Source organism: Maylandia zebra, linkage group LG13 (assembly GCF_041146795.1).
Source record: "Maylandia zebra isolate NMK-2024a linkage group LG13, Mzebra_GT3a, whole genome shotgun sequence".
NCBI classification, from domain to species: Eukaryota; Metazoa; Chordata; class Actinopteri; order Cichliformes; family Cichlidae; genus Maylandia; species Maylandia zebra.
Window position 1 is genome coordinate 4,514,949 of NC_135179.1, and position 16,193 is coordinate 4,531,141.

At 43.0% G+C, this 16,193-nt stretch overlaps 2 protein-coding genes and 1 long non-coding RNA gene across 4 annotated transcripts; 2 read left to right on the forward strand and 1 right to left on the reverse strand.

Annotated features, from left to right (window-relative positions):
• Positions 1-2,264: 2,264 nt before the first annotated feature.
• On the reverse strand, positions 2,265-4,381 carry LOC112435723 (uncharacterized). Of its 2 annotated transcripts, none has more exons than XR_003024756.2 (4): positions 4,298-4,381; positions 3,898-3,965; positions 3,720-3,787; positions 2,265-2,465 (listed from the first exon to the last, which is right to left on the reverse strand). It is a non-coding gene; the product is annotated as an uncharacterized LOC112435723 (long non-coding RNA). The 2 variants fall into 2 exon arrangements; XR_013101316.1 differs by lacking the exon at positions 4,298-4,381 and adding an exon at positions 4,125-4,289.
• Positions 4,382-4,522: 141 nt separating this feature from the next.
• LOC101467487 (carbonyl reductase [NADPH] 1) lies at positions 4,523-11,279 on the forward strand. The gene is made up of 8 exons (XM_014407752.3): positions 4,523-4,561; positions 4,665-4,797; positions 7,139-7,253; positions 7,695-7,864; positions 7,947-8,054; positions 9,389-9,597; positions 9,705-9,758; positions 10,634-11,279. Exons 1-8 carry the CDS (start codon positions 4,538-4,540, stop codon positions 10,805-10,807), a joined length of 987 nt encoding a protein of 328 aa, XP_014263238.3. The 5' UTR covers positions 4,523-4,537; the 3' UTR covers positions 10,808-11,279.
• A 492-nt stretch (positions 11,280-11,771) lies between these two features.
• Positions 11,772-14,591, forward strand: LOC101465758 (carbonyl reductase [NADPH] 1). Its single transcript, XM_004553545.4, has 7 exons — positions 11,772-11,788; positions 12,507-12,621; positions 12,788-12,957; positions 13,077-13,184; positions 13,696-13,904; positions 14,039-14,092; positions 14,209-14,591. Exons 2-7 carry the CDS (start codon positions 12,509-12,511, stop codon positions 14,380-14,382), a joined length of 828 nt encoding a protein of 275 aa, XP_004553602.4. The 5' UTR covers positions 11,772-11,788; positions 12,507-12,508; the 3' UTR covers positions 14,383-14,591.
• The last annotated feature ends 1,602 nt before the right edge of the window (positions 14,592-16,193 follow it).

Below are 16,193 nucleotides of genomic sequence, written 5' to 3' on the forward strand. Positions count from 1 at the left end.
TTTACTATAGGTCTTTACCAGGTTTGCACACACAGTAGCTGGTATTTTGGCCCATTCCTCCATGCAGATCTTCTCGAGAGCAGTGATGTTTTGGGGCTGTCGCCGAGCAACACGGACTTTCAACTCCCGCCACAGATTTTCTATGGGGTTGAGGTCTGGAGACTGGCTAGGCCACTCCAGGACTTTCAAATGCTTCTTACGGAGCCACTCCTTTGTTGCCCGGATGGTGTGTTTTGGATCATTGTCATGTTGGAAGACCCAGCCTCGTTTCATCTTCAAAGTTCTCACTGATGGAAGGAGGTTTTGGCTCAAAATCTCACGATACATGGCCCCATTCATTCTGTCCTTAACACGGATCAGTCGTCCTGTCCCCTTGGCAGAAAAACAGCCCCATAGCATGATGTTTCCACCCCCATGCTTCACAGTAGGTATGGTGTTCTTGGGATGCAACTCAGTATTCTTCTTCCTCCAAACACGACGAGTTGAGTTTATACCAAAAAGTTCTACTTTGGTTTCATCTGACCACATGACATTCTCCCAATCCTCTGCTGTATCATCCATGTGCTCTCTGGCAAACTTCAGACGGGCCTGGACATGCACTGGCTTCAGCAGCGGAACACGTCTGGCACTGTGGGATTTGATTCCCTGCCGTTGTAGTGTGTTACTGATGGTGACCTTTGTTACTTTGGTCCCAGCTCTCTGCAGGTCATTCACCAGGTCCCCCCGTGTGGTTCTGGGATCTTTGCTCACCGTTCTCATGATCATTTTGACCCCACGGGATGAGATCTTGCGTGGAGCCCCAGATCGAGGGAGATTATCAGTGGTCTTGTATGTCTTCCATTTTCTGATGATTGCTCCCACAGTTGATTTTTCCACACCAAGCTGCTTGCCTATTGTAGATTCACTCTTCCCAGTCCGAGGCTGGAGTGAGGTTCTGGGGGTTCACCGTCTCCGGGCTGGGGCCCTGGCTGGGCCTTGGGGGCTTGGGTCCTGGTTGGTGTGTCGTCGGGGTTGTGGGCGGGTGGGTGTATGGGGGCCCAGCCCTGGCGCGCGGTGCCGCCAGTGCATCGAGCCACCTGGGGGGCTCTTCAACTGGTGGGGGAGGCTGTTACATCTTGCACGAGCTCTCCTCTCTCCAGGAACTCACTCTGTAGGAGGGGGAGATATAGGAGAGGTGGAAGAAGAACTCAGCCTGGGTGTCTATTGTCTTGTGTAGTCTGGAAGATGAGTGGATGACGGGGTGGGTGCAGTTTTCTCTGTGGGGCCGGGCGGCGCTGCTGAACTGGGCCCCGGTCCGGATGGGCCTGGGCCCCCTTGCCCTGGTGGGTTGCAGAGTATGGGGGTGCCTACTGGGTTCAGCTGGCCGCAGGGAGGGGCCTCCCTCTTCCCGCTGCACCACAATCACCCAAACATGCAGGGCCTTGGGGTAAAGGTGTGTCACCAGGGTGCAGGGGAGGCATCCCCCCCTCTGTCCCCTTCTGGCTGCCTGTGCCTCAATTTTATCCCACAACTTAGACACTCACATTACTCACACTCTCATAACACATACATATAGGACCTCTGCTTCTCTCCACCCCAGGGAAGAAGGTAACACTACCTGGATCTGGGTGCAGTTTCCCCCTCCAGGGGCAGGGGTACCTAGACCTGGGGTATAGAGTACGCTTTCCGTACGCGTTCCGGGATAGTGGCGCGGCTCTTCCTTGGTCTCTTGTGCTCTGAGGGCCTCTGGATGTCTGGAGCCTGGATCTCCTCCATACTTGCTTCATGCCCTGGAGGACGGGGCTGTGGCTCCCCACACCCTCTAGCAGATCATTACATGAAGGAACCTTTTAAATACAAGCGCGTCCATGCTCACAGGTGTACACACGGGTGATCACACCCACAAACTACACCCTTTTTGGCTCCTACCTCAAAGCACACTGTGTTCTGTCGATCTTACGTGCTGCACAATGATGTTTAATATTTAGTATTTACTGTTACATTCCCATAGATCATCGCGATGATGTTGTTTATTATATTGCTCTCTTTTTTTACTTGTTTTCTCTATTTTCTTTCTCAACAGGTGATCCAGGTGATTGATAAATGTATTTTTTGTCTGTTTGTTTTGTTGGTTTTTGTTTTTTGCCCTTTATCACTGTTCCTCTTCCTCGCTGTTTTTCTTTCCCTACCTCTCTATCTTTCTCTTTCCCCCAGTCATCTCTGTCCCGTGTGTAGCAAGTGAAAGTAAAATAAAATAAACACCACCCCCCCCCCCCCCCAAAAAACAACAACAACAACAACAACAAAGAAACAGAAGTCCTCTGCAGAGCTGAATAATTAAACAAAACACCAGAAATACCACCCTTATTGCAGAACATGGTGGAAGTAGCATCATGGGTGTTGCTTTGGAGCAGCAGTGAACGGCAGTCCTTTGTATGCATTTTAGGTCGTGTGGTGAATATCTCCAGCAGCGTTTCCGCGTTTAACTGAAATCAAAGAAAATAAAATGCTTTTAATTAAGACTCATTTCGTGTCAAAACAATTAATGAAATTAAAAGTAAGGTTTTTAAAAACACCTCATTTTAATAAATCTACAATGTAAATGTATTGTAAACTTGATCTTTGTGAAAGCGGCTCCACATTTCCCATTTTCATCTTCCCTCTTCAGGTATCCTTCCCCTGGACTCCAGCTTCTCGGGACTCTGTGAGGTCATTGACACCGATGAATATTATTTAGGTGAGATGCACGCTCTCTCACATCTTTATTATGTGAATTTTCTTTTTCCTACTTTCATCTATCAGATTTTATGACATAGTAAACTTACTTCTAAATTCTTTTAGGTCTATGTTATGTTTTTTATTCTGACTCTTGACTTTACTAAATATCACAGCACTGACTCACCGATCATTTCAGAAAAAGGGTCACTCTGATCTAAAAGGTGAACCCGTTCTCGGCTCTGCTTCAAAGTCGACGGGCAGAATGTTTTTGTGTGTGTCCACCTTACCTCTGCACCGCATGGACTTTCAACTTTTTTGAATCAGAACTTTCAGATTGAAAGAAATGTAAAAGCACCTGAAGTGCACACACTGCCCTGATCCACCCCCATAGTCTCTGACTACATTTATAATCTTTGGAAAAGAACAGAGTGGCGAAGGTGCTGACGACGTCACACTCGCCACAGAATCACACTTTCCTGGAGCAGCTTTGGCCCAGCGTAGGTGCGTACCGACCCACGCTGACATTTCTGTAGCTCGCATTGAAAAACTTGATGATGATCTTTGAAATGTTCTCCAAAATCACATTTTGAGATACCGAAACTGGCCTTTTCTTGTCATTCCTTGTCATGTTTTCTGAGCTGCAGTGACTCATTCTCTCATATGTGTGTTTATGTGTGAAGCCAGAGTTATTCCAGTGTATAGCAGCTCATCAGAACTGCTGTCGGCAGTTATGGAGGAGGCGGGAGGACTGGGAGTGGATATCGTTGTTGACTCTGGAGGTAAAAAAATAAAATTGCTTTTCCTCACATCTTCTCCTTCTAGTTTAGATACTTGAAGTTTCTACACTATCTGGATGTCCAATCACGCAAAACTTCAGTTTTACAGATGTTTGCAGCCACTCAACAAGGCACCTTTGATGAGTTGTGATGGAATGACTAAAATATCTGTAATATAAAGACTTCCTGCCACAGCTCGTATATTGAGACTGTGTCGTGCACCTGTTTTATACGTCGTGGACACACCTGTGCTCCTCTCATGACTCTCCTCCATCCTTCATTGATGCATCCTTCAAGGTGCTGCAGTCAGACATCTGGTCACAGACAGGATGAAGAGGCACAAATCAGACACATTAGAAAAGACCTTTGTGTTTGTGTGTGTGTGTGTGTGTGTGTGTGTGTGTGTATAGTTTACTCAAATTACTTCCACACAAACATGACATCATCAGTGTGCTGGGAGTGGGCGGCCACTGGGTTACATCCCACCAAGACCTGCAGGTGACCTGGGGTCAGACTCAACAGCGGCATCATAAATTGATAACTTCATAGTTTATTATTACTATTTGAACAGAAATAACCTCTCTGGCTTTAAAGCATCTGAATGCAGCTCAGCTAGGGGAGGGTCTGTGCTGACAGACGTGGGTTACTGACCTGATAGCCTGACTGCCTCTGGGTGGGTCCGAGGGTGGCGTGAGGTTCTGGGGGTTCACCGTCTCCGGGCTGGGGCCCTGGCTGGGCCTTGGGGGCTTGGGTCCTGGTTGGTGTGTCGTCGGGGTTGTGGGCGGGTGGGTGTATGGGTCTGTCTTCAGTATCACTTTCCTCACCTCTCTGTGTCTCGCAATTTGCAGTTGGATCCTCCAGATTGCAGATTACTTTATTTAAAATCAGCCTCTGTGTCCTTCCTCAACCCTGAAGTCTGGACAGCATCATCATCGCAGCAAGGAAGATACCTCCGTATCCTGTTCTTGCAGCATATAATCTAAAACCTTAACCCTGTAATGTGCATTTCTGAAGCCTTAACTGACTTTTGCAGATATTCTGAAGGATATCGTGGAGAAGATGTCATGATCCTACAAACCTTCCTAAAAGTTGAGAAATGCCTAAATATATATAGAGAAATGCCGAAATATTGTCCTCCTCGCAGTACAGCTCATCCATAACCCAACCCACGTGTTCCACTTGTTTTTCCAGGGATGCGCACCGATCCTGCGCAGAACGCCGCCCTGCTTTTCTTCTTTTTCTGTTTTTTTTACAGTCGTACATTTTCATGTGCAGCGCTTTTTGTCCTCTCTGCAGCCTCATTCAGGACCAAACCCCAGCTTCAGTAAGTGTGAGGCCTCCGCTACATCTTACAGTTTTCGTTTGTCGGCAGCTTGTTTGAATTTTAGCGGATTTAAGGAGGCGTCGGGCCGACCTGCAAACTGAAAGTCAGCGTTATGTAAGAGAGAGAGAGACGCTGGTGAAAGGTCTTCGGATTTTCTTCGATCAAAGGCTTTTAAACGGGAAGTTTGGACAAATTATTAATTCCACGCTGTAATTTACAGTCACGTGCTGTTTGCACATGCCTCGTAAAACCAGTGTTGTCAACTTAGCGACTTTGACGCTATATTTAGCGAGTTTTCAGACCCCCTTCGCGACTTTTTTCCTGAAAAGCGACTAGCGACAAATCTGGCGACTTTTTCTGGTGTTATTAGAGACTTATTTATGACGTTTTTTTTGACGTGAACGAGGGCATCGCCCCTACTCTCGTTGGCACCTCGCCCGCGCCAAAGCGCTCACAGGTGGAGGATGGTCCTCACGCAGCTGCTATCAGGGTAGGAGATGTTCACCTCTATGCGTCCAAACTGCAAATGAATCGCGCATGAGCGAAGCCGCTGCTCCCGCACTGACTAACGCAGTCAGTTCTTCACTGTTATGCTGTTTTGTGGATCACAAGGTTTAAAACTACTCATAAACACACACACACAAAGTAACTCCACCAGAGTGCCTATTTCGGGTCACTTTTGCCGGTGCAAACCCGGATAAAGGTGCAGGGTTGGGATTGTGACATTAAAAAAACAAACAACAATTGCTAAAAGAAATTTAATTTGTAGTTCTAAATAAATTCTAAATGCATTTAAGACGTTTTTTACTCACTTTGTCTCTTCCACGATGTTATTTCTCTCTCCAACAACGTAGTTTACAATTAAACTAAACTTATTTAATCCACATTCTGCAGTGCATTTCAAAGCTGCAGTATGTGCATTCAATTCATTTCTCCCCTGAAACTATTGGAGCAATATATGTGGATTTGTTTTCCCACTATTTTTCTCTCTGGAACTGTCATCGTGACTCAGCAGGCTTCCGTTTTTCACTTTGACCTCTACGCACTTACAGAGCTGACTCACTTTATCTAAACGTAAGTCTGTTTGCCTCCTGTTGGTGTGTTTAACGCAGCGGTTGTCAAACCCTCTTTCACAAACAGAGAAAAACAGCCATGAAAAACTTTTGTTTGACATCCGCGAAACTGCTCATTTACCCGTGCAGCGCCCTACATGTACAATATCCAAGTAAGAAATACAGGAGATGAGTGATCTGGTTTACAATGAGGCACTGTTTCAATTCTGCTTTAAAAATATGCAGAACATCCCTTTATCCTAATTAAAGGGGGGGGAGAGGAGATGTGTGTATTCATGATCGTTTATGTTAATGAGAGTGTGGGGAGTGAGTTGGAGGGCGGGGTGGGGTGGGCTGCTTTTAACCATGTAAAGCACTTTGTGCTACATTTTTTGTATGAAGAGTGCTTTATAAATAAAGATTGATTGATAATAAGCTATTCCAGTATTTACTTCCTTAAACTGACAGTGCACTTTTTTCCCTCACTGATTTTTCCCCTTAGACTTCCACCAGGCCTGAAGCTGCACTTAGATGTAACATACATATTCACGGTTGGGCCAGTTATCCAACAGCTACAGATGAAAAACTGGGGAGAGAATTTAAAAACTAAAGCAGACAAACACTAAATTGAGAAGGAAATAGGCCATCTATAGTATCTGACACATAAAGGACACACTTGGAACAAAGGGACAGAAAACTCAGGCAGTGGCTGCCCTCCCATGCAACCACCGTGTCAGGGCAGGCACCCCAGCCTCAGTGAGCTAACTGTGCCTTCAGGCTGCAGCAACTAGGAAAACTGCACAGCCCAGAGAACCAAATAAAAGTCTACATTGGGGCTGGACTGTATGCCTGCACAGGGACACAGGAAAAAGTGACAGCACTGTGTAGCATAGAGTGGAGAAAAAGTCAAAAACACCTGCCAGAAAATTTTCGTGCAGGAACCCCCCCCCCCGCCTTTTTTTTTTTTAAACGTTTCCCACACAAATAAAAAATAAAACAACACAGATGATTGTGCTTAGCTGTGAGCACTGGGTCGTGATGCTGACATCTCAGTACATTCATGTCAGGCTGCAATTAAATGAATATTTTAGAGAATTCTTTAATTTTATCTGTTTGTACGATTTTTTTTTTTAATATAATAAAAAAATCAAATTCAGCCTGATAATGTCGCTAAAACTTTATTTTTCTTAGATAGCCATTGCTCCCAGAGCAGGGCCCACCTCCAAGTTGAACCAACACTTGTGTGAACTCATGACTTCAGACACTGATGCCTCTCTCTCTTTGTACAGACATGTCAATCCGAGTTGCCGTGGTAACTGGAAGTAACAAGGGCATTGGTCTGGCCATTGTCCGAGCGCTCTGCAAGCAGTTTGAAGGAGACGTTTACCTCACTGCCAGAAATGTGTAAGTGACTCACCTGGTGACACCTGGACCAAGTTGATAAATGTTCACGTATCTGCAGTTTAATCATCTCAACACTTTTGCATACCAAGAGCTTAAACAAATCTAAAGCTCGGTCAGAGCTAACAGGAACTGCATCTGTGGTTTGTTTGTTCATCCAAGCTTCTTGCTTCAGGCTCTGAGCACGCACACGGGGGTAAAAAAGAACGTTTGATTATTTCAACCTGAAATTGTGAACACGTCTTGCTGCACATTTGTTCCATTATGTGTACAGCAAATGACCGTGGTAATGTGGCCAGGCCAGTGATGGAACTTCATCATGTTTCAGGGCCTTTGGGGACAAAATGAAGAGAGAGAGACTGAGAATCTCAGCTGGTATAAGGTGTAAATGATGAGATTGAAGACAAAGTGAATATAAATGAGGATGTTTTGCTCCTCTTGCAGAGGCCGTGGTGAGGCAGCGGTGAAGGCTCTGAACTCAGAGGGACTGAAGCCCCTGTTTCACCAGCTGGACATCGACGATCTGGACAGCATCAAAACCGCCGCTGAGTTCTTCAAACAGAAATACGGAGGAGTGGACGTCCTCATCAATAACGCTGGGATAGCTTTCAAAGGTAGTTTACTTCTTGTGCTGATGTATATCATAGTGCTGTGGAGCTGCACACACTGTTGACGGAGATCACGCTGTCTCCTCAGTGGCAGACACGACTCCGTTTGGCACCCAGGCGGAGGTGACCCTCAAGACAAACTTCCTCTCCACCAGAAAGATGTGGACTGTCTTCAGTGAGATCATCAAGTCTGGAGGTACAGCTGGACCTAGGGCTGTGCGATATGACCAAAATCTCATATCCCGATAAAAGACCTCGACCGTCCCGATAACGATATAAATCATAAAAATTTTAAATTTTCTGTAAATTCTGTGAATCTCGGGCAGCTCGACTTGCGTGACGTGTTTCCAGCTGGGCGTCGTGTACCTGGAGTTGAGTGTTTTAACCGATGCATGAAACGATACATTTTTAGACATAAGTTGTAAAGGCCGCCGTTTTCTTTGTGAGTATTTATTTCACGGCGTGCTGCGGGGAAAAGCCTGTTCTAACGTTTGAGTCTAAGGTTTATTTTTTAGCACCTGGCGGCTCTTCTTTGTTCCTCATCCATAAACACTCTGCATACTTTTTCACGCGATTCAGTTTATTTTGAAAAGTTTCAACAGGATCTTGAGCTTTATTCTGAAAGGTTTATGTCGAAAATAAACAAGCGGACACGTGATGGTTTTACCGTCGTTGTTGCTAACGACAACGCATAAAAACAGTCGCTTGTCCGTCCTTAGTGTGGTTATATTAAATATAAGAGAAAGAGAGAACTTTAAGAAATTAATACAGCCACTACAGTGACCATCAGAACCATGAAAAAATATTGCAGTAAACAGTTTATTTTGCGACACCATGAAACAAATGATAGCGCAAAATGAAACGATAGATGTTTTTATATCGTCATCTGATATATATCGTTATATCGAACAGCCCTAGCTGGACCCAGTCTGCATCATATTTTACTTGAAAGTTTGCATTTTTAATTGAGTGAGCGTACATGTCAGTAACTGATAATGAGAAACTTTTAGTTTTTAAATATATTAGACATCAATCAGGAAGATTTGTTTGGAGTCTTCTTCTTGATGATGTCTGTATCCTAGCTGTATGCCAGTTCGCTTCTTCAGATGATAAAACTATGCATCTTCGATTATGCAGCCTCCCTTCCTATTTGTCCTCCAAATTAATTTTAAGACCTCCTTCAGCATGGCTTACTGAGATTTATTTCTGCCTGACAGGCAGGAGAGCAGAGGACAGATGAGAAGAATAGGCATTGGCTAAAGAAAGCAGGAAAGCTTTTTCACAGCAGCCATTCTGATACATCATAGCTAGATAAACACGGGTCTAAAAAACAAGAACACACATTTAACTGAACATCAGAAGTCCTCCTGGAGAACCTGCTCAAAGCTTATCCATCAGTCTCTGAAACAAACCTCAGATGGAAGCTGTTTGGAGTTTAAAGTTTAAAGGACTCTAAGAGCACGAAGGAGACAAACGTCCTGTTTGTTTTCCATCTTCAGATTCTTGTGTGTGTACATCTGTGTGTTTTAGGTCGTGTGGTGAACGTCTCCAGCATGGTTAGTGTCAGTGCTTTGAGCAAGTGCAGCCCGGACCTCCAGCAGCGTTTCCGCAACGAGAACATCACAGAGGAGGAGCTGGTGGAACTGATGCAACGATTTGTCGATGAGGCCAAGAAAGGCGAACATAAAGAGCGCGGCTGGCCTGACACGGCCTATGGAGTGTCTAAAATTGGAGTGACGGTACGTTTGATTAGTGCGTTCGCTGTTATTAAATCAGAGCCATGAAGATTTGACCTGAAACCATATTATAAGACACTGATTATATTTGTGTGTGGATGTTTTTAAAGGTGCTGTCCATGATTCATGCTCGTCGTCTGACCAAGGAGAGACCGAATGATGGGGTAACTGAAATATATAACTAACAATGCAGAACTTCTATATTCAGTGGGTTGTTTTTTTTTTTTTTTTGTGGTCTTGGGTCCATGAAATTAGGGGTGGGCGACAGAAACGATATAAATTTGGCCAACGATAGAGAATTGCGCTATCGCTCTATCGCGATAGCGCATGTTGATGATGTCATCAAGCTGCGCCTGTTTTGGTCAAAAGCATCGCAGCGGCTACAACCATTATCATCTGCAAATTATGGCGGGCGACAGTCACAGCAAAGAGATGAAGCACTTTTGAAGTATGGGGAAAGCCAAAAACTGTGCTTCCTCCACTTCCGTAACATTGATTCATTAATGTTGAATTCTCTCGCAGCTGCTCTATTCCCATAACTAACCTCGTATTGTGGATGAATGATCTCAGTTGTTCTCCTGACTAAAGTATGTATAGCATCCTGCTGTGCGATTGCATTTGTCCCAAACCACCAGAATCCCTCACGTTAACTTTTATCGAGTGGAAAAAAAAGTTGGCGTTCATCCTCCAGCTTCACTGTGCTAATGTTATGCTAACATAGCTGTGTCGCTAGCAATCACGTAGCACAACATTATATACCAGGTAGTCCAACTTCAGTAACCCTGCGAACGCCACTGCTGTTTAGTTTTCTGTCTTCATTTATGTTGGAAGTGGTAGCAGAGCTGTACGTTTGAATTAGTTTCAAAAATCTATCAGTCAGAACATGGTATGTCATGTTTAGGTGGAAACTAGCGAGCTAACTTCCTGTTAACTTCTAACTCCGTTAAATTTAATCAATTCTGTATTTACATATATCGCCCAGACCTACATTAAATCGTCGTTGCTAACAGATTTTGTTTTCATTTGATTCTTTTAAAAGATCCTGTTGAACGCCTGCTGCCCAGGATGGGTGCGCACTGACATGGCTGGACCAAAAGCTCCCAAGTCACCAGACGAGGGCGCTGTCACGCCGGTCTACCTGGCTTTGCTGCCATCTGGAGCCAAAGAGCCTCATGGACAGTTTGTCTCTGAAAAGACTGTTCAGAAGTGGTGATGAGCGTGTGAAACTCAAAGCGATAACACAATTTGGTGAAATCGCAAAACTGTGAAACATTTAAAGAATGAAAGTCACCCAACATAACAAACAATCAGTAACATAAACTGACATTGCTAAAGCTCTGGGATGGGTTTTTTTTAGGACAGAGTTTAACTCTTATCCAAATAGTTTGGTAATAGAACCCAAATTGTTCGTTTTATTCTCAGTAACAGTACAGTACTGTGTGTGTGTCTGCTAGCTGGAACGAATCAAAATGAAAGTGAATCCTTGAAATGTTGAATTGTCGGCAAAGCCTTCAGTACATAACATTTTCATATCTTTGACTTCATATACTTGCCTTAACTGGATTAAGCTAATTGTTCAGAATTACTAGAATTCTATACAAAATGCTGTTTTTTTTTGTGTTTCTTTAAAATAAAACATGTGGATCTCCAGTCAAAATACCAAATAAAGTGACTTCAAAACATAAGGTTGAGTGGTCTGAATGTTACAGTGTCCCTGTATTACACACCCAGAGTGCATCAGCCACTCCTCCACCATCTTCACCTTTTCTTTGGTTTGTCCAGTTTCCTCTTCACGTTTCTGTAAGGAAATCTGTCTCCAGCATCTCGGAGCTCTCGGATATTTTCTCTATAATAAGATTCTTTGGAACATTTTTGGCCATTTTGAGAATAAGCAAACCTGTAAAAGCTGATGCTCTGCACTTAACCAGCGTATAAACTATTGTCTGTTTAATCAGGACAGCAGCAGTTTTCAGCTGTATTAACAGAATAATTTTTTTCATTTTGGTTCAGTATTGAATGTTATTGTTTTATGTGTACTTTTAATATTCAACTACCTGTTAGTTTATCATTGCTTTACATGCTGATAATGTTCAAAACTCCACCCAGCTTCCCTCCCACTATTTGCAGTATATCATTCATTGTCCTCTGCATCCCTCTCAGTGCTGCTCCAGCTCCCTTCAGAATCACAACAGCAGTAAGTAAGAAACCTTTTTTATCTTTTGTTCCACATTTGGTAGCTGACTGTTTCTTAAAATCTTCTCATAATTCTGAGGAAATGGTTATATCCAAATATCCTCTTTTAAAATAAAAATGGACTGAAAACAGAGAGTACATTTTAATCATATCTCAACTTAAAAGTAGGTCTAATCATATTTTTACATGTTATAAAAAGATGTCCCAAATCGGTTTATTTTTTCTTGAAGTTTCATCAAGGCTGTCGTTCTTAACATTCAGGGGATTTCATAACATGTTTTCCTTTTTCGAATCTAATTTATGATCAAACTGATTTAATGCGATGCTATAATTCCACAGCCACATTTAAAACGGTTTCAAAAACATGAGTTTACATTAAAAATGAGTTTTATGATAAATTCTGCAAATTTTGATTTAATCCATCTTTAATTTCTTGTGTTTTTCATTGAAAATATATTTGGATTTGTCTGTTTTAACATGTCGTCATGACTCTGCAAGTCTTACAATCAGCCCTCTTACACTGCTGATAAGAGAACTGACCTACAACTAAGGAGCTATTCCATAAATATTCATACATGTTTTTTCTGATGTGGGAATACATCTGAATGCCTCAGCCTGATTCTCCTGATATTGTCCTGCAGCTTTATGTCCTCCAATCTGATAATCAGTGGCTCAACATGAAACTTCATACACTCATATCTCTCTTTCTGCATGTGCAGACATGTCGACCAAGGTTGCAGTGGTTACTGGCAGTAACAAAGGCATCGGTCTGGCCATCGTCCAAGCGCTCTGCAAGCAGTTCGATGGAGACGTTTACATCACCTCCAGAGATGTGTAAGTGACTCACCTGGTGACAGCTGGACCTGGTTGATGTGAAGGCCTTCACGTGTAACTGTGGTTTTTATATCTAGACATTCACCTAACTCTGAAGTTTCACAGTGAGGTCCACAAATATTCAATTAACTGAGAAGTACATGAAACTTTTTTGGTCCTTTTGCAGAGGTCGGGGTGAGGAAGCAGTGAAGACTCTGAACTCAGAGGGACTCAAACCCAAGTTCCACCAGCTGGACATCAATGACTTGAACAGCATTAAAAACGTTGCTGCCTACTTTAAAGGGAAGTATGGAGGAGTGGACATTCTCATCAATAATGCTGGAACAGCATTCAAAGGTAGCATTAGAACTCTATAATAATACATATCATCCTGGATCAATGTATATGGTAGTTTAATACTGCAGCTATGAATTGAAGTGGATGGCGTTCACAGCATGTTAACTTTTTCCTTTCAGCGTCAGATCCAACTCCCTTAGGTGTTCAGGCAGAGGTGATCCTGACGACAAACTTTTTCGGAACTAGAGACACGTCGACACATTTCCTGCCAATGATCAGAGCTGGAGGTACAGATGCAGAGACTCTGGTGCTAAGTGCACAAAAAGTAAACAAAGGCATTCAGATTTGGTGTCACTCTAAGATGGGGTCACATGCATCCTGTTTGTTTGAATCAGTTTTAATTGTCATTGACATTAGTCTATCAGGAGTAATAAATATCCTATCTCTCTCTCTCTCTCTCTCTCTCTCTCTCTCTCTCTCTCTCTCTCTGTGTCTATCTATCTATCTCTCTGTGTCTATCTATCTATCTATCTATCTATCTAGATATATAGATATATATAAACTGTTTCTATAATTTTGAGTGTTTCTAAAGTTCACTGATCTAGCTGTAAAATGGAAGCTGTATAGTTCTGCCTAAGCTGAGTAACCCAGACACCACTTTAACAAAAGTCCTCTGCAGAGCTGAATAATTGAATGAAACACCAGAAATACCACCCTTATTGTAGAACATGGTGGAAGTAGCATCATGGGTGTTGCTTTGGAGCAGCAGTGAACGGCAGTTCTTTGTATGTATTTTAGGTCGTGTGGTGAATATCTCCAGCATGCTTAGTGTCACGGGTTTAAAGCAATGCAGCCCAGAACTCCAGCAGCGTTTCCGCAGCGAGGACATCACAGAGGACGAGCTGGTGGCACTGATGAGAAAATTCCTCGATGATGCCAAGAAAGGCGAACACAAGCAGCATGGTTGGCCTGATATGGCATATTCAGTGTCTAAGATTGGAGTGACGGTACATTTACCCAGTTTTTCTTCAGGATGTTAGATTAGGAGGTTGACTAATGAACTGATTAACTGAATCAATTCAAGCCTTTTTTTTTCTCGGAGACTCTGATTATAAATATGGGTGTTTGTTTGTGTTTTAAGGTGCTGTCCATGATTCATGCTCGTCGTCTGTCTAAGGAGAGACCAAATGACAGGGTAACTAAAATAAGACAAGCTCTAATGAACTTACATACAAAGCCATCTCCGAACCTTTTGGAGTCCACTGAAACCTCATTTCTTATTCATGGACTCGTTGTTATTCGTTTTTCCAGATCCTCTTGAATGCCTGCTGTCCAGGATGGGTGCGCACTGACCTCACTTCACCAGATGCTCCCAAGTCACCAGACGAGGGCGCCATCACTCCTGTCTACCTGGCCCTGTTGCCTCCAGGAGCCAAAGAGCCTCAGGGAAAGTTTCTCTCCGACAAGGAAGTCCAGCCGTGGTGAAAGAGAGTTTAGTGTGTGATTCCACATGAAGAATTATTTGCAAGAGATTTAAGAAAAGTGATGTTCCAGGCATCAAATACACACACCATAGCATACCATAAAATAATCTGTGTTAAAGTGACAGTGTTCATGATGACTACTCAATTTGTGGCCTGTTTCTAAAACTGGATTCCTTCCTTTTTGATGTACAACTCAAACTTGCATTAACTGAAATCAAATAAAGTGCTTTTAATTAAGACTCATTTTGTGTCAAAACAATTCAACAACTTCAAAGTAAGGTTATTAAAAGCACACAATAGCAATAAATCTACATTGTAAATGTATTTTTCTAATATAAAATCATCCATACTATCATAGATCATCATAAAAAATATGATGAGGCTGGGGTTTTAGAAGTAATGCTGCAGCTGCATTTGGCACCATGAGACAGTTTTTGAGAGCATCTTGTCAAGTCACACTTGCATTTGTACCGCAGGGTTCAAGGTGTGTCTAAATTAAACCGCTACTTAAAGACATACAGCTGTCTAATGTCCAACCTTCCTCTTATTTGTAAAATTCTTGAAAGAGTAGTTATCAAACACCTGACTGATTAGTTGTAGAGGAATGGTCTATTTGAAGAGTTTCATCATAGCACAGAAACAGCACCAGTGAAGGTTGAGAATGACCTCGTGACCTCGGACAGTGAATTTGGTACTTGTCACGTTAGAACTCAATACAGCATTTGACACTTTTGACCTTCATATTGCACTTCAGAGATTAAAACAACACTGGTATTAAAGAAACTGCGGTGCACTGGGTCAAATCATATATATTAAACAGAGTACAATTTGTGCATATGAATGGGCTGTCTTCTGCACACATGAAAATTAATAATTGTGTTACACAGCACAGTTCTGTGATGGGACCATTACCATTTTCATTGCTATGTAGATGACATCCAGCTTTATCCATGAAGCCAGATGATACAAAGTAACAAGTTAAACTAGAGGCATGACTTAAAAACAAAAGGCTCTGTGGCGATCGTGGCTCAAGAGTTGGCAGTTCGTCTTGTAATCGGACGGTTGCCAGTTCGAGCTCTGGCTCGGCCAGTCTCGGTCGTTGTCCTTGGGCAACACACTTCACCCGTTGCCTACTGGTGGTGGTCAGAGGGCCCGGTGGCGCCAGTGTCCGGCAGCCTCGCCTCTATCAGTGCGCCCCAGGGCAGCTGTGGCTACAATGTAGCTGCCATTACCAGTGTGTGAATGTGTGGATGACTGAACGTTCCACCCCAGCTTTGGGGTCCTTAGGGACTAGTAAAGCGCTATACAAATACAGGCCACCTACCATTTACCTCTAATTTCCACCTTCTAAATTAAGATAACACTGACGTTATTGACCTTCAAATTTAACCAGATACTTACTTGGCTTTGAGTAACACTTTAAGGAATTCTGGACTAATTTTTGCACATTAAACAAATATGTAGTGCCTTTAGTCATTCACAGTTCCCACAACAGATCAGTAGAGTTGGCTGGTTCCTCTCCAGATGGTTTGAAACTTAGCAATTGCTCCTCGTTGTCTAACCAGTCAGGACAGCAGCAGTTTTCAGGGGTACTAACAAAAATTTTAAATGTATATTTTTTCATATTGTTCCAGTATTTATGTATGTATGTATTGCTTTAGGTGTACTTCACCTACCTATTAATATTCAACAACTTGCTAGTTTTTTATAGCTTTGCACACTGTTCAAAACTCCACCCAGCTTCTTTATCATTGTTTGTAGTATATAATAAGTAATTCATTGTCCTCTGCAGCGCTCTCAGTCCCGCTACAG